Below are 26,021 nucleotides of genomic sequence, written 5' to 3' on the forward strand. Positions count from 1 at the left end.
CTGTAGCCTGTATAGTTCCATGGTCCTAAATGTGTATTGAACAAAACACATGGCCAACAAAATAATTTATTAAGATCATTGCTGCCACATAACCACATAATATTGTTGTACTGAGATGTTTTAAACTGCCTAATGAAAACTTTCCCATCTTTCTTAGTTGCTTTGATTATGCACAGTTCAGGACACGGTCGCTCATGGTTCACAAGCTCGAACTTTTCACCATATGTTCTCGAACTGAACGGTTTTGAAAGAATGTCCCTAATGAAGTCCTTACCTGCACCACTGCAAATCGATGGCTCGTCTGGTATGTCACCCATGGCGGAAATTTTCAATGTAGAATCATACTTTTACACCAGGTACAAAAACACGACACAAAGAACAGAAAAACACAGCACAGTATCACAGTAAAAAACAACAAGCATTCGCAGCACCCACGCTTCTAAATTAACCTTCCTTTTCACCCTACCTGCAGTGTTACATACCCTCCATATTTCCGAGTAACTGACCACATGACGGATATGTTCAAGTACCGGCTATGATTTTATTTCTTATAAATAGCATACGACTGGTGATCACTGGCTAACTTAATAATATAATTTGTTGATTATTATACAGCTTCAAACATGAAAATCGTACCGCATTAAGTGGTGCTACGGATGCACAGAAAATTCTGGAAGTTAGCAACACTTGTGGCCAGTGTGGACGAATTCTTTCCAACACCCTTTCCAATGACAGATGCGGTCTTGGTGTTGCTTGCCCTCGGCCTTGTTTCTTCGTGGACGAAGACGGACAGTGACCATGCAAGAACTGCATAAGTCACTGTAAAAGCGGAGAGAAAGGCGAGCAGTCCTCTTCTTCTAACGCGGTCAGTCGTGCCGCATCGCCCAGCGTCGTCAAGGGTGCAGCCGGTTTATGTTTCAAGCCAATACAACAGGAAATAGGGGAAATGAAAATTCTACAATGTAAATATCTTATAGTAAATAAATTCCATTCTAAGGTGTATAAAGGCATTGAAAAACACGAACTTAAGATATCAAAAGTGTTTTAAAAAACAACGCAAGCGGCGCTTGCCCCGCCTCTCTTTACGGCACGCTTCTGATCTGTGGAAGTTTTATATATTTAACATAAAGCTCTTAGAATTCCTTACATTAAATGCTTTCTGTTGGGGCCATCTATTGTGTACTTTGAATACCTTAACGGACCCACCTGTATAGGTTCCACTTTACTACAACAGTATCGAAATTTCACCAATGTAAAGGGAACATTTTTATCAGTGCTCTCAGTCTAATGTAATATACAATACATCATGAATGATTGGTTGATTGATTGATTTACTTTACTTCGCTTTTTGTGTCACTATTGGCTAATTTGCGAAGATGGGGAAGAGTGATGACATGATGAAATTGATGAATCGACACTCACAAACATCCATGACCAGGCCACCTGTTCAAGCGGCTCCGGCGCCCACCCAACGTGGGTACCTGTAGGAAACTCTGAAGGGTAAAGGCTGCCAGGGGAGTGGTGCTGATCACATCACCCCACCTCGGCCGTGATCAAGAAAGTATGGGGCCCTAACTCCACACCCCCTATACGCCTTCATGGCGTGGTGCAAAGCACAGGGGAACACTTTACTTTACTTTTTTTAAATAAATAAATACACCATTATATTTTGATATAGCTTATTAAATAAAGGAAACCATTCTTGAATGACCATTTCCTTTATTAACTCCAGAAGTAACGAAGTGTGCATAAAGAAACATACTCGTGTTGTCAATGATTGAGTTGGTGTTTTTAAGTCTACTTTATGCACAGTAAGGTTAATCGGCACTGGATCTACAACAGTTTAAAGTGGAATTCGAAACACTATGTGCCTCTACCGGGTATGGAATCCGGGACCACTTTATGACAAGGCGACAACGCTACCACTGCTCCATCCACATTCCACGGCGTCTGTTTCAAGGCATGTTGCAGTGCATTAAGTCAAAGGCATCCTTGTGAACTGTTCGTTTATGTAAGTAACCTTTAAACTAAGTGGCGCAGGACGAAAATTACCATGGCAACACATTGAAAACGGGGAAAGAGGAAATGTGTTACAGAGAGTAGAAGCAGCGTTTTCAAGCCATGAGCATAGCGATGGTATCCAGACAAGTCTCCGTCTTCTCTAGATATTCTGGAACTTTCTAGACTTGTCCCAACGAGACGAGCAACCAAGATGTTTAGGGACGAGAATTGACAAATGTCCTCGTTCATGATACGAGACAAGAGTTTGCCAAGTCGTGTCTGACTATCATATCTACATGATTATATGTACTGCATACGTATGAGCCATTCCAAACATTTTTAAGAGGCGGCTGGAACTTTCTCACAACAGCTGAAAACGGTTTCCCATTCCGTTGAAAAAAATTCGTAACGTATGCGTTCACTTTCCCTCATACTCTGCAAGGCTTTTCAAGAAGGATACATGAAGATATGTAATGATTTGAAATTGAGTTTCAGGTACTTGTTTGGCGTACAAAGCATATTAAAAATAGCATTGTGTGGAACTCAAGAGCAGCTTTAACTGGAACGTTTGAAGAATTTTGAAACATTACATACATTGACTTAATGCTGTGGATTTCAGTACTGTGAATTTTGTATAGATAATTCCAAGCGTATTTTCCAATTAAATCACACAAGTTTACGGTTAAAAAGACGCGATTTTGCCAATAGAACTGTTTGAATGAGTTCTGAAAGTTCGAGGATTTTCCGCCTATCGCGCTGATGTCGCTTTCTCAACACTCGACCCTCTTATGACGTTCCTCCAATGGCGTAGTGGTAACGTCATTGCCTTGTAATCAAGAGGTCCAGGGTTCGATATCCGGTGAAGGCACATAGTGGTTCGGATCCTTTTTTAAACTGTAGGTCCAGTCCCGATTAGCCTAACTGTGCATAAAGTGGGCTCAAGACACAATTCAAATTCAAACATCCCTCCTATTTGAGGTCATGAGCCGGTCGCAGCGAGTATGGTTTTCCTCGGCAGTTGGAACCTTAACTTGTTTTGCCATCTGGTCGAGGCAAAGACCTAGAGTGACCTTCAGGGAACTGTAGCCTTTCAGTGGATTCTTTCAAAAGTACAAGACGGACAGAATTTAATCGTCAACAGTTATTTACGCGGCTTTAGACGAAAGCATTTCCTTTAACATTTTTGCTATCATAAATGCTATGTAAATACTTCCAAAAATCGTATAGCAGAGAGTACTTTACACGGAAGCATTTCATGTAACTTTTCGTCTAGCTTTTGCGATTACAATGTATAATATATACAGCATGAAACGCACGTCGAGTTACACCATCTATGATGAGTGCACGGTGTTTACATTTGAAACAACTAAAATATTCTTCCATGCGTGTACAGTAAACGTTGTAAAGTATGTATTTAAGCAACGCCATTGTTTTGTACCTAATAATGTTTTATGCGAAACGTTATTCCTGTCGGTTGAATAGTTATCGGCTTTTAAAAATGTGAAGTGATACATTGTTTACATCTCACGCGGCCGCCATTACAACTTCAATCGTGGCCTAGAGCTCGCCTCTGATTGGTTACGCTACGAGAAATGATACAGACCGAGCCTATCCTTGAGAAATGCCATAAAATATGCAATGGCATCTGAAATACCATAAGATTTTTCACTTTACCCGGCAGCATTTTGGCCATGGCACAAATGTTAAGAAAAATGCTAAGGAATATGCTTTCGTCTAAAGCGGGCTTAACACTTGACACAAATTACGTCAATTTAATGGCCTGATCCGAAACAAGAAGATATGTTACTTCGTTCATGTATATTATGAGTAGTATTGCTGTGGTCCCTTGGAACCACCCACAAACAAAAGCAGACACTATCTATTACCAATACTACTTACTCCTTCACTGCTTGTTGCGATGTGCAGGAACCACCTTTAACCACTACTGAACAGCCATCACAAATTATATTTGAAATACTTAGATGCATAGAATTACAGCCGGGAAGAAATAACCTGGCAGTAACGTCACTCCCTGCTAAGTCAGCGTTGCCAACTACTATGAAAGGAACCATAGCACGAGTAAGAGTACGAGCAGCAAGAATCGCGGTGCAAACTACCAATCTTCAATTTAATGTTAGCACTGCTAGATGTTTATTTTATGTTTGTTTATTTTAATTATTTCATATAATTCGGCTTTCAGCAAACCTTCTGCATGCGGAATATTGTGAGATGATAGCCACGACTTCATTTCATCCTTCTGCTGTTTGATGTTGGGATTTTTTTCAGTAACTTGTTGTGGTATGGAGGATTGTCACACACAATAACAAGTTTGGGGGCAGATTGGAAAGAAGCTGTTCTTCGAACCACAACATAAAATGGTTAGCGTTCATCTCCCCATGATAGTCACCAGAAGTTGTTTTTGAAAGGAACACTAACTTCGCCCCTCCACAAATCCACTTTCACCACCGGCATGCACAATAATAACCCCCCCCCCCCGAATCTTTGGAATCCAGCCAAACTTTGGGGACAGTGTGGTGTGTGTTCACGAAACTTTCATCCATATAAATGAAAGACCGGCGGTTTGCTCTGTGCGCAGTTCTTTAACTTCACGCAAAAATGATCGCCGCAACGCAACGATGCTGTTTCGTTCAAGGAGTAGCTTCCTGCTGTTTACGCTGTGCTTTTTTAAATCTGAATCCTAATTTTCTTATGATCATACGCAACGACCAACGCGAAACCTTAAAATTAACATTTTCTTGCAGTTCCTTCATCAGTTTATGTATGGTGACAACAATGCCTTTCGTGTATTAAACAATGGATTGTTTGGCGCACGACTGCTTCATCAAAAGAATCCAGATTTGTGACATGTTGCTGGGCGTTCGGTCGGTTTTTGCCCGCCGTTGAAAAAGATTTCCCGCTCGCAATCGCAACACTTTTGTGTTTCTTCTTCAAAATTCTCCACACAGATCTTTCACTGACACCTGTCGCCACGGGCGTTCTGTGAACAGCTGTGGTTTTGTTTTCATCGCAATCAAAGTACTTATACACATTGAAAACTATTTCTCTTGTATCGCTGTGCAAGGGCTTACCTTTCTTTACTCCACTGCTCATTGTACAACAATGACAAAACCAACCAAAAAACCCTCCCTAACAAAGAAACAAAATATCCTGCAATCCCTTGCTCGTAGCTGCGGTTTGTTAGACTAATTAGCAGTGTGGGGGTTTGCACGCCTGCATCACCCCTCTCGGAATGATTTCGATTGGTTTGCACGCCACCTTGTCGTCCGCTCTAGCGAATGAGCCTTCGCTTCTGGAAGGAGAGGTGAAGGTGGGAGATGACGTCACTGCCAAGCTATTTCTTCTGCGCTTGTAGTATAGTGAAAGTGTTTATAGCTTTGTCGAAGACAGCGAGAAAATTATCCTTCATGAAATCTTATCTCCAAAATAGTGTCGATATTTGTTACTGTTTTATTTATTTTGCCTTGCTTCCAGTTCTCACAAAGTGTGTCTTCCTTTTCTCTCGGTACAGGTAAGCGGTTCAATAACGAACACAGGACACAGCGTGATTTTCATCGTGGACAACGCTACCAGACACCACATCAACGTCACCGGCGGTCCTCTCTCGTATAGGTATCAGTTCCAAGAGATCCATATTCACTACGGGATGGACGATCACGCTGGGTCTGAACACACGGTCAACGGGTACGCCTTTCCTGCCGAGGTATGTGGATTTCCGTTATGTTCGTGCTTTGTGTATTGTACAACTAGTTGCTAGTCAAAAGACAGTGGATGAACAAAACTCCTCAACTGGCCTTAGGAAGCATTGCAAGTAAAAATTTCTAGTAGTTTAACCAACACATCAACAGATGTCTCTGTCGTAGGTATCTTCCGTAATTACAAGATCTCCAGGACTTACATCTCGTGGTTACAAGAGAACAGAAACTTACATACACAAGCTTTAGTCTTCTGAAAGGTAAAATGTAGAAATATAAAGACAGCTTGTGTGTTGTTTCTTTGCAAAGCTTTATTTGAAAAGGTACATGTGAAACAACTTTCGACTTGTTGATAATAGGGAGAAAGTTGGTGTTAAAATTGTCAGACTTTAAGCTCATACTTCATAACGTTGTCATTGTGATTTTCAAATGTCTTGTGGCAGTAAATTAAAGAGTTAACTTGTTACATTTAGAAGAACTGCTAACAAAACAGCATCCATTATTTGCGAAACATGATAAACACTTTCAAATTGAAGTTTGCACATGAAGAAGCTTAACCATGGCTGGAGTCATTGTTCAATGGGAAATTAGATGCAAATCACAGGATGGTTTTGAAATAATAGTTTCCAGTTCCGACACAGATGGCAGGTCGAACAGACTATCAAATTTGAAATTCTACACCCAAAGGACACCTTAATTCAACATCGAGTGGCAGAAGTGGAAATATGATACTTCTTGTTACACCCATCTTGCTACATTGCCTTTGAGCTAGTCAGCGGACTTCAATGTGCCATTAAATGTGTTATTGATAACGTGAATGTTATTATTGGTGTTTCACAAATAACAATGTGAAAGGTTGCAGGTATTGTGTCTATAATGTTTGTATTTGAAAATGTCTATTTTGGTAATTGTAAAAATAATCGATCTCTACGAACGATGTAGGACAGTGAATTGAATTATTAGGAAGATCAGGTGTGTAGGTGACGTCAACACAGACTATTTGTGCCTGTATATACTACCTGTAAGAAAACAAATGTTCACGTGAGGGAATTACAATAATCACTGGATTTAAAAAAATGAAGAAAACCAAGAGAAATGGGGAAATACGTTGGAGAACCAAAATGTTTATTCCATTTGAAGGAACATTCAACACAGATAGAGTCACAGCATAGGACCAAGCAGATGTCTTGATTTCGTCATAAATATTTCGGCACTCCCAGCGACCAAACGACACTGACGGTTAATCATGCGAATATTCCTGGTCATGTCATTTAAACGCAAGTAGCTGATCGACTTCATACAGTTCTTAAAAGAAAACTGTTGTAAACTTAAATTTTGAATGCAATTTTTCGACTTTTCTGACTTTTACGCTAAAATATGTAACTTTGCAGATTGAAAAGTACCGTTTTTTGTACAATTGGCTTAAAAATAAGAAACAATTTTTGAAATTGGGTTTACGGTGTGGGCTCAACACGTCATGATCTCAGCCATAGTTGCAGTCATGTGATCATTGTCTTTACTCCTCAGGATTGCTCATTTTATTTAAGGCTGGGTGAACCCCATAGCCGGTCCATGCAGGGATGAAGAAATTACATCTGGGATTCCTCTACCCCAAGAATCGAACCCGGGTCTCCGCGTAACAATACCGACTGAACCACAACGGCTTCGTGTTGCAAATACAAGCAATGTTAATCATGAAATGTTCCATGTAAATAAAAGTAATGGAAAGGACAATTCTGATCATTTTTTTCAAAAAAGCTCACACTTTGAACCCTGGTGGAGGAAAAGGAAAGTTCAGTGGTTCGTATCTGAGTTTAGACCTGTAAACAAAAATAATTTGAAGTAAACGTTAATTGGTTGATATAATCAATCTCGCTTGTTTGCAACAATCCCGATAATATATTATGGTCAGGAATATCAGGAAAAAAGTCGATTCCTTAAATTGGGAAACTTTTGCAGAGGAACGTTTGTCTACAGCACAACGCAACTGGACGAAGGCTCCCAGTAGATCCATGTGTGTAGACAGAGAAGTAGTTCCACAGCAGAGTCGCTTTAATTTGTCATTCTCATTTCTGCTTTTCCTCCTGTTCTTCTCATAGTGAGTGATAAAAAAGCAAGTAAAACAAAACGTTCGTAATCAACTTAAAAGGTTGTGTTATTCAAATTGCGACGTTCGTTTTTTTTTTTCGTGAACATCTGGTCGTTGTGGTCGCTTCTATTTTAGGTTTGCAAACGAGGAATCAGAAAGAGCAATCACACACGGTTTGTGATTCGATTCTCTGAATTCGCTCTGAACAAGCACTCTGGAGATGTGCTCGAAGCAAAGAGAGATTTAGTATAAATAAATTAAAAGCTCTCGGATGAGTTTCAGAACGGAGAAAATGAGGCTCTTTTTCGCTGTAATGGTTACTGGACGTTCCCCGTTCGTGCTGCCATCTTTTGTCCGGATGAAAAATTCTCTCGACTATAGACACCCCTTAATTGATTAGACTTACGTTAAATAGATATTTTTGACAAAAGTATCGCGCCTCTTGTCTTCTTAAAACTTTGACAAATGTGTGACTACATAAAAGATACTGTCGTTGTTGTTGGACGTTCTATGCTGGTGCCGCAATCAGTTGTCCGGACGTAATTTCTCTCGGCTGTAGACACTCCTTAAATGATTAGACTTACGTTAAACATATATTTTTGACAGAAGTATCGGGTGTTTTTAAAACTTTGACAAAATTATGACTACATTATTATGTAAAAAGTTTATTCTTCCGCGACAAGACCTGTAGGTAATATGAAAGAATAATCAAAACCAACTCAGGTGTAGAGCAAGTTTTCATCCCACAAACTTCTTGTTTCGAAATGTTAAATAAACTTTAGGTCTACTTTATGCATAGATGTGCTAATTGGGACTGGACCTACGGTTTAATGCAGTACACCAACTAACTCTCCGGCACTCCTAAACCCGACGGTACATTATCATCAGGTTTCCCAACAAGGGTTCTATTTTCACCCCTGTCCAGCGAAGTCTTCTACATTTATTTAATAATATCAAGGCATTAATACAGATCATGCAGTTCCATATTATGAAACCTCGTTCACTCTACAGCACCGATTCATTTGGTTAATAGGAACCTTTCTCTCAATGGAACTTGGAAATACGTCATTATACGGGTACATCAGGACAATATATCAGGACAGTTCAGCCAACCGTATTTGTGAAAGAGTGCTCTCGTATGCACGTGTGGACTGCAAAGTGAACAGTGGCACTGTAGCGTTGTAACAACTCTCGTCATCTGATTCGTGAGTAACGGGTCAGTCTGATGGCAGAAGGAACAAAAGGTGGTTTCGATAAAACGAGGGCACATTTCCCTGCAGTATATTTTACCTCTCAACGCTAGCGGCCCTTCTACTCTTGTTCTGCTGCATACAGGCCTTGAACTGAAGTGTGCAGAGGGGAACTTCCACCGCACCGTAAACTCATTGTCCTCCATAAGTGCAAGCAAGATTCTCAAGCCCTATACTACACCAACAGTTAGGACCAGTTCCAGTTTCGAATCCCCCCTAGCCATCTGTTTCGCCTTCTCGATGAAGTAGTGCTTATGACATCGCCATGTAATCAAGGGGTCCCGGATCCGATACCCAGTGCAAGCACATACTGGTTCGGATCCCTCTCTAAACTGTAAGTCCAGTTCAGAATACTCTATAGCTCTTTTCAGTTCTTACGGCGGGCTCTCTAGAAGCTGGCAGGGGAAGTGGGGAGCGGGAAAGCGACCAATCCAGCGCGATAAGAAACGCTGCAGCCAGTAGAACGAGTTTCACGTAGTGCTTTTTCCGGCCGCGTCGTGTCTCTCGGCGCCACTGCTGTTGTCTGGTTGGTCTGTTGCGTAATCCCCGCTCCCCACTTCCCCTGCCAGAACTAGGACCAGCCGCCGTAAGAACTGGAAAGAGCTATAACTGAGCATGAAGGGAACTTTGAACCAAATTCAAACTGTCATGTGTTTAATGGAATCATGATTTTTGGTCTTGAATAAGTACAGGAATACTCAAATTACACAAACATACTTCACTAAAAATTTAAAGACTAAAAACCACAGTCGCCAGAGCCTCACCCGCCTGCAACTATGCTGTTCCCTAGATGACAGTGACTACATTAAACCCTCATTTGTTATTCTTGCGCAATCTTGGAAACACAAGACGCATATGGTATCTGTCAATGTTCGTTAGTAGCCCTGTCTAAAACGTATATGCAAAGTCTCCCCTGCTTAGTCAGCTTCAAGGCTTGTAATCTCTCTGCCATGGAACATTGACCGGTTCAGACACGGATCACGACAGTGAAAGCGTTCATCCGCGAACAGGTTTCTTTGAGGAGACGGCAGCGGGCACTACAACAAATCGCCATCAAGCCGTGTCACAGCATATTGAGGTGGGTCCGATGGTATTGTACAATAAAAGTGTCCAGGAAACGTAATCTTACGTACCTAGCGCTCTGTAGCTCCTTGGTACGTCTCTGAATGGAACATGTTCGGATGAACGCCTCTACTGTCAAGATTCGCGTCTGAACCAGCCAGCGTTCCGTGACAGACTGATTGCGAGCCTTGCAGCTGCACATTTTGAGATGTCTGCGCATGTTCACCTGCGTTCCGACAGGGTTGCCAACTTACATTGATAGACACAATATGCGCCATAGTGTAGTATTGCTAGTAGTAAGCACAAAATTACTCACTTGCTGCCCTCTTCACCTCTCTTCAGTGGCGGCGATTGGGTTCCAAAACTGGGGGGGGGGCAAAGACAGTTTATTTATTTCCCTATGTAGATACGTTTTAGCATAGTAAGGGGGCAAAGGTGGTGAAAAGTGAGAAACAACCGCCCCTCGCTACCTTAATCGACGCCACTGCCTCTCTTGGAGGCATAGGTCCTTGATGAATATCGGAATCTGTTTTTATTCTTGTGTTTTATCTGAATCCAGTTTTTCCCTTTTTACTCTGACACTCATTGCACTGTCCTTCTTCATTGATTTCTGGATCTTTTCCTTCGCCTTCCAAACTAAAGCCGTAAATTTGCAATATTCAAAATTTAAATTCTGCATGTTAATTTATGAAAATTAGACGCTACCATTTATATCCTGTGCGCAGGAGCATTCGTGACGTCACTTCTCTGTAATGTGACTAGAATGAGAAGAAACATGGAATAGGTGAACACTTGATATAGATAGGCCTCTATTAGTATATTTTTTTGAAACACGTTTACATTAAAACTTTAATATTTATCGTGCATAAAGATATATAATGATTATAAATTGCAGTTGCGTGCACCACAAATTAACTTTTATAACCTGTATTGTCAAATTTATATTAATTGTAAAGGAATATTTTAGTACTTTGAAACTCTCATTGTCTTTTTTCTTACGATAGATGTCAGTCTTAGATTGTCATCACTTCAGTCAACTTTTTACATTATACACTTATTTTCTGTTTGCAATTGTCATGGATTTTTAAGTTATTTAATCCGCAAGATAAATCTTGAAGTTATATTTTTGTATACATACATATTGTTTCTTAAACGTTCCACCCCCACCTCTCCCGTTGCATGCATTTCATTCCATTTTATTAATAAGATAGTGAATATATTTTGATTGTCGCAGAGAGTTCTGCCATTGCGAAGGGGATCATGGAAAATGAAAGCCTTCTAATGGTAGCGCCACCTTATGGCCAAGGTGTTGAAACACCCAGCGTCAAGCTTCGAGAACTCTTTAAGCAAATTTGCCACCCGACCGCCAGCGGGGAGTGGACGAAGAGGCTTGTAAATGATGCATCGGCTCAGGAGAAGACCAATGATAGTGGACGTCCATGTTTATTGCGAGAGCTAGGCTTGTTCTCGCCTCGGCCAAATCCTCTTGTGGGCACTAAGCTCCCAGCAGCGCCTCTTCATGTACATCGGACCTCCTCGAGCTAAGAATAACGCAGCGAATGTAAATAGCGGTGTTTGGCATTGAATTCCGAGTGTGCGAAAAGCCTTGTGCTTACTAAACACCTCTCGGTGCAAGAGGAACATCCTTTGTAAGGGGTCTGAGGCTCCCAATTGCCAATTTATGGTTTTCATAGTTCAGCACTTTGGTAACAAATGGCACTGAAAGCGCTGTACTTGTTTATCAGGTTGCAGCACAGTTTCGTGACGGAAGCCAATCAGGTTGAATGCCAGATGATGAGACGCGCGTTTGAATTCTTTGTCTGTTGGAATGCCTGGTAAGTGGAAATGATCATTATGTTGAAGCTCAGGGCAGTGGCGGAGCAGCCGTACCGCAACCCCCGCAATGCGGGGGGGGGGGGGCTAGGTGTAAGGGCCCCGCAATTTTCTATCTCTGTGCTGAAATTTTACATAATCCCAGAAATTCAACAGATGGTGTCGATTTACGAAACAGAAATCTGGTTCCCAGTAACATATCATATGACGACGTCTGCGATAATAAGCAGTAGCGTATTGTGTCAGCCAGAGGGGTCTCCATTGAAATGCAGAATTAACTTACTTGCTCGCAGATGAGCCATTGATAGGAAAGTATTCCTCAACTCATAACATTATAGCTACTCAGTTTGTCGTAAACATAGTGTAGCTTGTCAGTTGTCTGCAGTTATGAATCCAATATATAGATTCAGTTGCTCAATCAGTCGATGCCTTTTTGCTACACAATAAACAATGAAAGTTGATAACGCACGACCCTTTACCAGTAATATTGGTTTTACACGTGATATTTTCAAATGTAACTTCCCACCAAATATTTTCAAGGGGGCCTCAAGCCTCAATATAAAATTGATATAAGATCTGAGATAAATTACCCACATTGTCCACACCTGTTACGTTTTACTTCAACGGAGCCCCAAAACTCAGTAGGAAGTGTAGTCCATGGACGATTATCGCTTTTCTCTTATGGCCAGTAGCCCCTCTTTTGGCACACGGGGTATACAGCGTTTCAGTTAAATGTCACCGTTATTTTGGAGGATTTTGTGAAGTTCATTTTTCATACATATTGAAATTTCTGTCGAACCAGTTCCTCTTTTCCAGTGTGTTACGATTTTGTGATCTACAGTGCTCAAAGTGAAAGTTCCTAGCTGCGAATTTGCTTGTTCGAGTTTGGGGATGAGCTACCTAGGTAGGAAGGATCCTTATGTGGATCAAATTCAAGACAATGCAATAGGTGGAGGAAGATGCTTATGCAAATTATTCTAGCTTGGGGGAAGGAGGTTCTTTATGATTTTTTTCTTAACTGGGGATGACATCCCCCTGCGTTCCTTTACACACACACTTCGACTTGTGATGATCTATTAATAAAATGGTTCATATTTCTTGAAAAGTCTTTAAGTAATGTCAGTGGTCTACCGAAAAGAAATGACATCATTAAAATTATGAATAATAATATTGAGGTCCACTATAACACCGTGTCAGTGTGGCAAAAACCTTTTGGGAGGTCCAGTCCTTCCAATCGGCATTTCACTGAGTGACAAATGTTCAGTGAATAGAGTCCCATCGCCGCTATATTATATATCTCTCAAGACTGGGGTCCGCTTGTACTTCTTCGATGCAGACAATGTATAGAGATCCGTTCAACCCCCATAACTGAAATGATAGGTTTGATTACGCACTATTAGTATTATAAGCGTAATGTGAGCGGCTCTTACGTTGAATCTTGGCCTGTCGAAGCCAGAGGATGGCTTTTGGGGCTGAAGGCGCATCCATCCCAAAGTCCAAGGGGTGTTCACTATCCATTAATCAACTAACTCCCTAAACAGTATTTTTAAAACAATATCTGTAAATTTTATGTAATCTTTCTTTAAAATGTTGCAAGGAAAAAGTACAAAAGATAGCGAACATAATATTTGGCTGCGTAAAGCCCCCTCCTTCATAAAAGAATCCTGGCTGTGCCGCAGCGTTGAAGAACAAGAAAATATTTCTAATTTCTTCTTCCAGTTTTTTATCCGAGAAGAAGTTCAGACTAACCTGATTTCATTTCGAGAAGCTACAACACTGATATGTAAAGTCGATAACAAAAAATGAGAAGGCAGAATACGTGGGGTAAAAGTTACTTTTATTTATAATTGGGGGGTGACTAGCTAACTATTTTACGTCCGTCCCACTCTGGCACTGAAGGGGGTCCCCCAGAGAACTGTGCTACGTCACTGCTCAGGTGTATGTTTGAGGGTTGTTCACAATCAGTAAACCAGTGGCGCATATAAGGATGAGCTGCCTGGCTAGAGCCCCCGTCGAAATATTCTTAAATGTGAAAACTATTATGATTGTAATTAATTTTTGATATGCGATTTCTATTTTTATAATATTAATCCTAATTGGCTGTATGAATAGTAGATACGTCAATAAAGTATACATTTTTGTGCCATTGCATTGGAAGAATACGTTTCGTGAAATTTTCTTTCAAAATTCATTTTTATACGTCTATACGTCAAACGTATAGAATAGTAAAGGCGGGGAAATATGATCCATCCTTCTCCAAACCGATATTGTACGTCGCTTGTCTACCTCTTGGGTTAATCACAACGATGAGGATGAACAGCTGAAATGAATGAAATGGACAAATACAAACCATGGCTTGACCAGGGTTTGAACTTGGGACCTATGATTTCATATTTAGTGCGATGTTGATTGATACTAATAGTTACAAACTTTATTGTCGTATTCTCTGATATTATGGATCACTTATCTGCGAATATAAGTTGATATTACTCCAGGGGTCCCGGGTTCGAATCCCGACTTGGGCATGGGTGTTCTTTGTGAGTGTCCATTTATCAATAATCATCATGTCATCACTCATCCTAATCTTCGGGACTAGCCAAAAGTGCAGAAAAGCGTAGAGAAATAAACAAAATCCATCAATCGATATTGCCGATGGGTTTTAATCTGAACTGGAGAAACAGGATGATTGAGATAAACGAAACAAAATGGTTCCGTGGCAATATGCGCTTGCATTCTAAAACTTATGTTACTTCACTACCTTCCATCTTTAAAATCTAAGCTCCACGAGACTTAAGTAAGAACAAAGTTGTAACTGTGCATGGAATAGGTTGCATCTTCTTTTCGTTCGTGTATGTAGGTCGGAAACAGAGATCTCGCTTGAAGGAATAATAGAAACATTCACCAGAGACGGAGATGCAAGAAGTGCTCCCGCCCATTCCTCTTCTCATCCTAAGTGCAGACGCCAGGGCCATCCACATCCGCAAAACTCATTTCCATACCCTTTAGTAGCTTTGTAGGAAGTTTAAGTCGTTACACAACCTCCCCCCCCCCCCTGCTCGCGTCAAGGAAATAAGAAAACGGAAGCGAAAATATATTTTCTCTTCCTCCGATTCGCACACTTTACCTTATTTTCTTCGTATTTTTGCCCACTTCTTCGTTTTGCTTAAGCTCCCCCTCCCAACGTCAACACGGCCGTCTTCCCTCCCCTGCGTCGAAAATGACGTCAGTATTTTTCCGCCAATTTGATTTCTAGGGTTTCCTTTTTCTCCCCTTAATATAACTGCTTTCCACCCCATACTCTAATCCCCTCTTCACCCTCTTGGTCCTACTTTCTCGTCCTCCCGTCACCATCTTTCCCGACCTGCCTCTTCAACTAAGGCGACCTCATTTATAATAATACAATTTCCAGAGCGAGCATTATTGGTATTCTAAGTACATCTGAAACGCTAATATATATATATATATATATATATATATATACGAGAACATTTTATTGGAAATATTCAACCGTGGAAAAATGCTTAGAGTAATCGTGTAAGATAAATTTGACTTCACTCATGGTTGCCAACCTTGTCACCGAAAAAGAACCTAGACTGAAAATTGAAAAAGTTCCCATACAGTATTGACCTCCCATCATCTGTTGATATATTCAGTTCAAAATGTGCCTTTTGGTCTTCCATCAGAAGAAAATGCTGGATAATAATATCAAATTGACTTATTTTTGTTAATATTATTTTCTGTTTGTTATTTTAAATCGAGAGCTGATGTTTTGCACGTAAGTTGTGTTCCCCTAAGGAGATAGGCACTGAAATGTTATATGGTAATGTGGCCTGTCTTGTTATATGTCTTAATTTCAAACAATTGTTACAGGAAATATTTTTTATGTAGGCCATTACAAATTTTGGATAAGACTTTGAGAATTCTATGCTCTGTAGTGTAGTTTAAAGCCCAGCCTGATACGGCGAAGTGAATCACAATCCCCACAATATTTGAAATAACTTTAGGCGCATCAAATATTTACGTTTCATGTCTGTGTCCGATATTACCCGACGCTCATTACACACAATACACATGAATCCATGAAATCTTTTGTAGCCTTTACTTTATGGAGCTGGCAACACTGCCAACTTTAACGCCTCGCGGATCCGCGCGCCATCTGGTAATCGAGTTGTATACCACGTGGTAAGAAGGCAAAAGTAGAGCCCGGAAGACGACCCCTGTGACCTTGTTTAAAATCTTCTTCTCCACCAATTAACCCTAACGCGGTTTTCCCGGACCGCCCGTGCAATTTAAGTATTCCGTACACAGCGGGGAGAGAGGATGGAGGCAGAGCAAATAGAGAAAGAGTTGAAATTCAGGGGAAAAACCGAAAGTTCGCTTGTTTTAGTTGGTAAAGAAAACACCGCTTTCTTCCTACACTGCTTTGTTGCAAACAATCTAACTAGCGCACCCAAAACAATCTTACGAGAGAGTGGAATAGAAATAGATGGGGAGAGAGTAGAGGAGAAAGATATATAAAGAAGACAGAAGGAAGTGAAGAGGTTAATATAGAAAGAGAGATACAGGTAGGAAAAGGAGACAGAGGGAAGTGGGGAAACAGAGAGCAAGAATAACAGGAGAGAGAGAGAGAGATGCATGGAGAAAAGTGGAAAGAGGCAGGAAAAAAGCGAGATAAAGATGTAGACAGAGGGAAATGAAGAGAGAACAGGAGGGAAAGCAAGATGCAGGGAAACAAAGGAGACAGAGAAAATTGGAGAAAGAGAGAGGCAGGTAGAAAGAAGGTAAGACAAAGAAGAACGCACAAATATAAAATGAATACGAAGGAGACAGAGGGAAGTTTGGGGAGAGAGAGCAAAAAAGAGAGATAAGACAAAGAAGAGATAGAAGCAGACAGGAAGAAACGTGTGCAGAAAGAGACAGTGAAATATAAAGGGAGATAAAAAGGGAAGTGCAGAGAGAACAGAAGGGAAAGCAAGATGCAGGGAGACAAAGGAGACAGAGAGAATTGGAGAAAGAGAGAGGCAGATAGGGAGAAAAGGAAATACAAAGAAGAACGCACAAATATAAAATGAGTCAACGAAGGAGACAGAGGGAAGTTTGGGGAGAGAGCAAGGAAGAGAGATAAGACAAAGAAGAGAGAGAATCAGAAAGGAAGAAACGTGGAGAAAGAGACATAAGGTAAAGATACAGAGAGATGGGGAACAGAGATTGAGAGGAAGGCATGGAGAAAGACAGAGAAGGAGATTCATTGAGAAACAGACAAAGGGCAAGAGCACAGAGAGAGACATTGGAACGGAGAGAAGAAAACATGGAGAAAGAAGAGATAAGAAAGGGGGTAATGAAAATACAAACATACGAACATATATTTTTACTCATGCAGACGTCTCAAGAGGCTAAACTGAAGAATGTACATAATACAATCCTATTCTTTAATCTGCCTTCTAGAACAATTATGGCCAAACTATCGTAATATGTCTTCGTAATTTTGACGAAAACGTTCCTTCAAGTGGCATAATTCATTTTCAAAAAATTATTTTGTAGAATCCTCAAACAAAGTTTGCCTTTCTATTCCATGTACCTTCAAGGCTATTGTCTGCATTTTTTCTAAACATAAATTGAGTGATACGTAAACTATACTGGAACAATATAATAAAATAAACAAAACGTAAAAACACAAGCAATGGAACCTAACTTCTATTAAATTGACAATTGGAAGTCCCACTGTAAATAAATTGTGCACAAACTGACCATCTGGATTATTGTTTATAGATATGCTGTGTTTCCCAACACAGTTCAATTGAAGATTCGAAACTTCAAGAGGCATCCTCGACAATGCATCTTCAGTGGGTTAGTGGTCATCTTGGCGCAATTCGACTCCACAGGAACTATGTTTGGATACTGGGTGTTTTGTGTTAATTTTTTTCTACTCACAGTTCAGTCTTTTCGTTGCGATTAACCAAAGATGTAGAAATTCTAAGTAAAGTAAACAAAATACTATTTCTCCTTGCGATAATGGTTGGTATTGGAAAAACATAAATACTTACTTACCAGATCTTGACAAACGCCGAAGGGTGGTGTACATTGGCTCATTCTTTAACGAAGGAAGAAAAACTTCTTCAGAAGTTGCCTGTTCTGAAGATGAGGGTATAGTCAGTTCTGAAGTCAACTTCAGATGGATTGATATCTTCTCCGGGACTTTTGCGTTCTGAAGATCAGAGTAAATTGCACTTGAGGATGAGTGTACAGTGCGTGAGGGTGAGAGTAGTAAAGACAGTTATTTTCTCCAGAAGTAACCTATTCTGAAGTTAGTATGTGATACATTTGAATCCTTTTCGATTCTTTATTCAGAGCTTGTGTGTCCTGAAGATGAAGTTAGAGTCTGCTTTCTAAACCTCGTAATCGCTTATGCAGAGCTCTTGTGTTCTGAAGATGAGGGCAGAGTCAGCTTTCGAAATCTAAAAATCTTCTCCAGAAGTTAAGACTTCTGAAGATGAGATTAGAGTCAACTTTCGATAGCCCGTAATCGTTTATCCAGAACTCCCGTTTTCGGAAGATGACAGTAAACTGAGCTTTCTAGATGAAGCCATCTTCTTCAGAATCTAAGCATTATGAAGATAATATAATAAATTTCAGTATAGTTACACTGTCACTGTCTAGTTTTAGTATTAATTGAATGATATTTATCTGGATAACTGTTATATGCCTATAACATAGGCATAATGCTATACTTATATATTCTTTTATGTATTGTACTTACAGATACAAATCTTCGGTTTTAACTCTCAACTTTACTCCAACTTCTCAGAAGCAGTGTATAAAGCTCAAGGAATTGTAGCCATATCCCTACTGTTGCAGGTAAGTTGTATATTATACATATACTTTTAAATATAACAATATTATTTTGAACATTTTTTCATTTGTGTGTGTGTGTTTGTGTGTGTGTGTTTGTGTGTGTGTATATATATATATATATATATATATATATATGCTAATCATCAGGGTTGTATTTTGGGAGGATGTATTTTGGGGAAAATCCCCTTCTCTGGATATTGCATCTGCCTCTCATTAGTTATTGTATTAGACTGAAAATAACACAAGAAAGACTGATACAATACAATAATTGTAATCTGAAGCTGAACTGAACTCGTAAAAAATCCTGCTGACCTCCATAATAATATCCCTATTCTTAAAAATAAGTTACTGAATTTTTTTCATGCTGAAAAATCTCAAACGCCATACTGTTAATCTTCATGTCCAACGTGGTATTGCAACTCAGATCCTTCTATTGGAAAGAATATAATGTGAAATTAGATGTAGTTTTGCTATTAAATATATAGTTTATGATTTATTTTCCTTATATACACTCTACCGTTTAAATCTAGTTGGGGGAAACATTTTAGTGGTTAGGATCTAACTCTAAGGGAGAATTCACACCGAAAACACACGCAACACGCAACATGCAACATGCGACACGAGTGTTTCACACCAAAGAGACAAGATGCATGCGGCAAGCGACACTGGTTTCTTTGCTCAGTTTGCATGATGGTACCGATATAATTGCATTAATCAGTTTATTAGTCACCCGAAAATAACGTAACAAGAGACATTGTGACATGTAAATTGCGTTGTAAAATTTGTTCAAGTTATTGAAAGTTGGGAGATGCATGTTGTGCACGGGGAACTGAGAAATAATATGCACTGACCTCAAACTGTATACGCTAGATTTTTCGAATACCTAAACACTAGAGAAATGGTTCTCAACCTTCTTGAAACCATGTCACGGTATTCTTTTTAAGTCAATGCCCTTAGCCGAAGAATTTTCCTCGTAAATATTTACAGTATTTAAGATTTTATGCATGAATTAACATGTACCTATGAAATTAAGTATTGATAAATAAATTCTAGCATAATCATAAAGAGTGATAATAGTTTGATTACGTGTGTAGGATTGTTGACAAATATAAAGATATGGAAGACAAAGTGGTAACGTCGTCTCCTTGTAATTAAGTGATCCCGGGTTCGATAACCGGGGAGGCACCGGGCAGATCCAGTTCTGATTAGTCTATTTGTGCATAAAATGGACTTAAAAAACGAAAACTCACAACTCAAATATGATATTGGGATTATGGTAGTTGTCAACCAGTTTCAGCAGAACATTTCGGTGCTCAGCATAGTTGATTCGAGGGCACGGCATCGGGTCGCGGCCCGGCGGTTGAAAAACAATGCACTAGAGTACTTTACCATGTTGACTAATATATTTTGGACGTGGACGTGTCGCGTGTTGCGTGTTTCTTTGGCGTGAATTCTCCCTTAATTGTAAATTAAATGTATCGATTACGGTGGATTTGATTTTGGGAGGAGTAAAATATAATATTTTCTGGCATAGAGAGAAGATTTGTGATTATTTGTAAATTTTTTAAAAAATACACTTTTGTAACACTTATTGGAAATTACATTTGATTACTTTTAGTACATGTCGATGTGCATTAAGAGTGCTAAAAAGTCCAAAAGAGTGTACTAAGAACGAGAATGATCTTCTGAGTACACGTTCAGTTTAAACACTTTATTTACTTTAATTATATTTCTTCATCACATGTCTATCCTTCCATGACACATTTGTCGATTAAGAAACATTAAAACGTCAAAATTAGTTTCTAGAAGTGTAATTTTGTGATCTCACCAGTTTCCTCACGCGTACGTCATTGGATTCAGCCCAGGTTATTATATGTTTGTTCTATTTTGTGTTGCTTTGCTTTTCGATTAATTGTGGTTAATCGCGAACATGACGATGAATGATGATTAGGTGAAATTAATGAAAGGATACTCGCTAATGAACACGGCCAGGACTCGAACCTGGGGTAGAGAGATTCTTGGTTTTCCTCATATGCGTAAGAGATAAACACATTTTGACCGTTTTCTTTGTTGAGTTCAGGAGGTGGCCTCAGGATTGGGTGTATGTTGTAAATCTTTGAGAGGGTGGAGGGTAAATGGTAAAAGTAAAGCTCCCCACTGCATATTTCAACATACCGTGACGTCACATGGAGGAGAATCAACGTAGGACCCTACACACAATTTCGACTACATGGAGGTGACAAGATCAGCACCACGCTCCGGCCGCCTTTACCCCCTCAAGATTGCCTCAGACACCCAGTTGTCAGACGGCGGTTGTACCCCAGAGTCGGTCAAATGCAGGAACACTGCTGGAAAAATTTCCCGCCCGCGTTGCAGTCAGATGACTGGATCACCGCGGCTCTGGAGAGGGGGGTGAGAACTGTAACAATATGAATCCATCTGAAGTATAACACTGTCCACTTACAGTGTAGTAGGAAGGATGGGTGTTACATGCTTTAGAGCGCTCCACACCTTTGAAGCTGCGCTAGGAAAGAGAGTTAGGGCGTATGGGGGGGAGGGAGTAGGGGGAATGCGCAATCTTCGACCCCCGCGACTCTTCGGAACTTTTTCCGAAAGTTGGTCAACTGAGGGAAATGAGAACGACCGGATCAAGCCAAGGCGACCAACCGTCGCTCAGGCAACTGTTGTGACGTAGGTGGGGGAGCATGGATGGGGTGGGGGAAACGAGCGAAAAAGTCAATCGATAATTCTGCGGTGTGACTTATACCCCTCCCCTACCACCCTCTTATTATTCTCGGAGAGATTTTTTGGTTCTAGGAAACTTAAGCAAGCACGAGCCAAGAGGCACAAATTGATTCACAGCCCAGGGTGTGCGGGTAAATCCATATCTGCAAGGAGCTCAGCTTAAGGAAGGCTCATATTTTTCTAGCACAGTATGAGTAGTACCTGAGTGAATTACTTAAGGTTGGTTTACCATTATCATTAACATTGCTGCTACAACTATAGGATTGCGCGTATTGTATTTACCAATGTTAATTTATAAGCCTGTCCTAACGAGTGCGCAGTAAGCAGATGTAAAGCTCACAATAATTCTGCCATGGAACGCTGGCCAGTCCAGACATGAATCGCGACAGTGAAGGTGTTCATCCGATCATGTTCCAGACGTCTGGTTCTGTACACTCTCTTCATTAAGTAGTGCCGAAATTCGCTTCTTTATACAGCACTCTTGTCTCAAGGTGCAGTTTAACAAACATTGGACAAAAATGTTGCATGAAGAATCAATTGGTAGCACTAGTTAGGAGAGTGTACAATGCTATTGGATCTCCATATGCGATGTCCCGTTCGGATGAACTCCTCCACTGTCGCGGTTCGTGTCTGAACCGGCCAACGTTCCATGGCACAATGATTGAAGAAACAATTACTTCTTCGAATAACAAACAGTAGCTGTAAATAAAGCTTATTTAAAAGTAAGTAACTCTAAGTCAGTTACTTCTTCTTCCAATTAGTATCAAATTTAACAGTAATACCAACCATCTTTTATTACTAAAGTTCTGAGTACCTGTATCGTTTCATGTTTATACAAAGAAAGTTAATACTTTAATGAATATTAATTATAGTCTTATATAGCCACTGATAAAGAATTAAGCGCAAAAGCAATCTATAATACCAGAATAACCGTGAAAGCAATCCACAAAATAAAATAGAAAGGAATAACCGCTAACAGGATTATGCGCGGAACAATACACAACAGCTGAATGAACGTAAAAGCAATCCGCATCACAAGAATAAAAGAGAAAGGGAATAAATAACCTCTAACAGGATTAAGTGCGATAGAAATACACAACATGAAATACAGCTTGAAAGAAGTCCACAGCACGAGAATAAAAGCGAAAGGAACAACTCCTAACAGGATTAAGCGAGAAAACAATCCACAGCACCGGAATAAGTGTGGAAGGAATCCACAGCACAAGAATAAAAGTGATAGGAGCAACCTCCAACAGGATTAAGCGATAAAGCAATACACAACACCTGAATAAACGTGAAAGCATTCCACAGGGCAAGAATAAAAGCGAAAGGAACAACTCCTAACAGAATTAAGCGAGAAAACAATCCACAGCACCGGAATAAGCGTGGAAGGAATCTACAGCACAACAATAAAAGTGATAGGAGCAACCTCTAACAGGATTAAGCGGGAAAGCAATACACAACATCAGAATAAACGTGAAAGGATTCCACAACGTAAGAATAAAAGCGAAAGGAACAACTCCTAACAGGATTCATCGAAAAAATAATCCACAGGACCGGAATAAGCGTGGATGGAATCCACACCACAAGAATAAAAGTGATAGGTGCAACCTCCAACAGGATTAAGCGGGAAAGCAATACACAACACCAGAATAAACGTGAAAGGATTCCACAACGTAAGAATAAAAGCGAAAGGAACAACTCCTAACAGGATTAAGCGAAAAAACAATACACAGCACCGGAAGAAGCGTGGAAGGAATCCACAGCACAAGAATAAAAGTGATAGGAGCAACCTCCAACAGGATTAAGCGATAAAGCAATACACAACACCTGAATAAGCGTGGAGGGATTCCACAGCTCAAGAATAAAAGCGAAAGGAACAACTCCTAACAGAATTAAGCGAGAAAATAATCCACAGGACCGGAATAAGCGTGGAAGGAATCCACAGCACAAGAATAAAAGTGATAGGAGCAACCTCTAACAGGATTAAGCGGGGAAAGCAATACAGAACACCGGAATGAACGTGAAAGGATTCCACAGTGCAAGAAAAAAAGCGAAAGGAACAACCCCTAACAGAATTAAGCGAGAAAACAATCCACAGCACCGGAATAAGCGTGGAACGAATCCACAGCACAAGAATAAAAGTGATAGGAGCAACCTCCAACAGGATTAAGCGATAAAGCAATACACAACACCAGAATAAACGTGAAAGCATTCCACAGCGCAAGAATAAAAGCGAAAGGAACAACTCCTAACAGAATGAAGCGAGAAAACAATCCACAGCACCGGAGTAAGCGTGGAAGGAATCCACAGCACAACAATAAAAGTGATAGGAGCAACCTCTAACAGGATTAAGCTGGGAAAGCAATACAGAACACCGGAATGAACGTGAAAGGATTCCACAGTGCAAGAATAAAAGCGAAAGGAACAACTCCTAACAGAATTAAGCGAGAAAACACACAGCACCGGAATAAGCGTGGAAGGAATCCACAGCACAAGAATAAAAGTGATAGGTGCAACCTCCAACAGGATTAAGCGGGAAAGCAATACACAACACCAGAATAAACGTGAAAGGATTCCACAACGTAAGAATAAAAGCGAAAGGTACAACTCCTAACAGGATTCATCGAAAAAATAATCCACAGGACCGGAATAAGCGTGGAAGGAATCCACAGCACAAGAATAAAAGTGATAGGTGCAACCTCCAACAGGATTAAGCGGGAAAGCAATACACAACACCAGAATAAACGTGAAAGGATTCCACAGTGCAAGGATAAAAGTGAAAGGAACAACTCCTAAAAGGATTAAGCGAAAAAACAATCCACAGCACCAGAATAAGAGTGGAAGGAATCCACACCACAAGAATAAAAGTGATAGGAGCAACCTCCAACAGGATTAAGCGAGAAAGCAATACACAACACCTGAATAAGCGTGGAAGGATTCCACAGCTCAAGAATAAAAGCGAAAGGAACAATTCCTAACAGGATTAATCTAGAAAACAATCCACAGGACCGGAATAAGCGTGGAAGGAATCCACACCACAAGAATAAAAGTGATAGGAGCAACCTCCAACAGGATTAAGCGAGAAAGCAATATACAACACCGGAATAAACGTGAAAGGATTCCACAACGTAAGAATAAAAGCGAAAGGAACAACTCCTAACAGGATTCATCGAAAAAATAATCCACCGGACCGGAATAAGCGTGGAAGGAATCCACACCACAAGAATAAAAGTGATAGGAGCAACCTCCAACAGGATTAAGTGAGAAAGCAATCCACAACACGGGAATATGCGCGAAAGCAATCCACAGCACAAGAATAAAATGCTAATGGAATATATCCTCACAGGATTAAGCGTGAAAACAATAACAATGTATAACACCGGAATAAGGGTAAATACAATACACAACACAGGAATATGACCGAAAGGAATATCCGCAAACAGGATTAAGCGTGAAACTTTAACTTTTGCGTTAATCGGTTACGCGGTAATTCCGACGTTCGCTATATTCCAGAACTCTATTGAGATTTAACTACACTCTGGTCCATTGTTAATCTCCATCATGAAACACAGTACAAAGGGAATCACAACTTTTCGAATTATAAGTTTGTTACCTCAATACTAGTGTAGGTTTTGCAGACGAGTGATGGCCATTGGTAGACCAAGGGCAAATATGAACAGCCTCAATTAATATAACACATTTGCTGCTATTTGCCAAACGCAGTAGACAATTTTGGGAATGAAATGGATGGAAAGGAATTAACTTCGCTGGTTTTGTTCGATTATTTGACGAGCAATTTACTTGATCGGCAATAAACCGCCATTGGCTAAATTACGTCACTATGTGGCGTTTGCGGAAGGCAGGTAAATTGATTTGAATCTATCTCGGAAACAGGATGCAACGTGTCAAATTACGGGACGCTAAATTTACGTTCTCCGATTGGTTAAATGTGCAACAGGTCTTCCCCGCCTCGTGAGCGTATTGTGTGGATTCCTGTACGGGGTGTGTCGTAAAGGAGCGTCTCATTTTCTGAGGATGAATTCTGCTCACGGTGGCTATCACGCGAGTGAGCGCATTGTGTGAATTCCTGTACGGGGTGTGCCGTAAAATATCGCCTCATATTCTAAGGAAGAGTTCTGCACACACGCGAGTGAGCGTATTGTGTGAATTCATGTTCAGGGTGTGCCGTGAAAGATCGTCTCGTTTGCTGAGGAAGAATTCTGCACATGGTGGCTTAATCACGAGAGTGAGCGTGTTGCGTATTCCTGTACGGGGTGGGCCGTGAAAGATCGTCTAATTTTCTGAGGAAGAAGAATTCTGCACACCGTCGTTTAATCACGAGAGTGAGCATATTGTGTGAATTCCTGTACGGGGTGTGCCGTAAAAGGTCGCCTCATTTTGTGGGGAAGAAGAATTCTGCGCACGGTGGCTTAATCACGCGAATGAGTGCATTGTGTGAATTCCTGTATAGGG

The 26,021-nt window shown here is 40.4% G+C and overlaps 1 protein-coding gene across 1 annotated transcript in view; it reads left to right on the forward strand.

Moving 5' to 3' along the window:
* The window catches only part of CARPB (Carbonic anhydrase-related protein B), a 460,462-nt gene that overhangs the window by 363,643 nt on the left and 70,798 nt on the right, over positions 1-26,021 (forward strand). Inside the window, exons 4-5 of the mRNA XM_083133565.1 lie at positions 5,531-5,722; positions 18,708-18,803. Coding sequence (XP_082989691.1) covers positions 5,531-5,722; positions 18,708-18,803 — 288 coding nt within the window. The remainder of the gene's footprint in view (positions 1-5,530; positions 5,723-18,707; positions 18,804-26,021) is intronic.

Source organism: Lepisma saccharinum, chromosome 13, assembly GCF_977018435.1.
Source record: "Lepisma saccharinum chromosome 13, izLepSacc3.1, whole genome shotgun sequence".
NCBI classification, from domain to species: Eukaryota; Metazoa; Arthropoda; class Insecta; order Zygentoma; family Lepismatidae; genus Lepisma; species Lepisma saccharinum.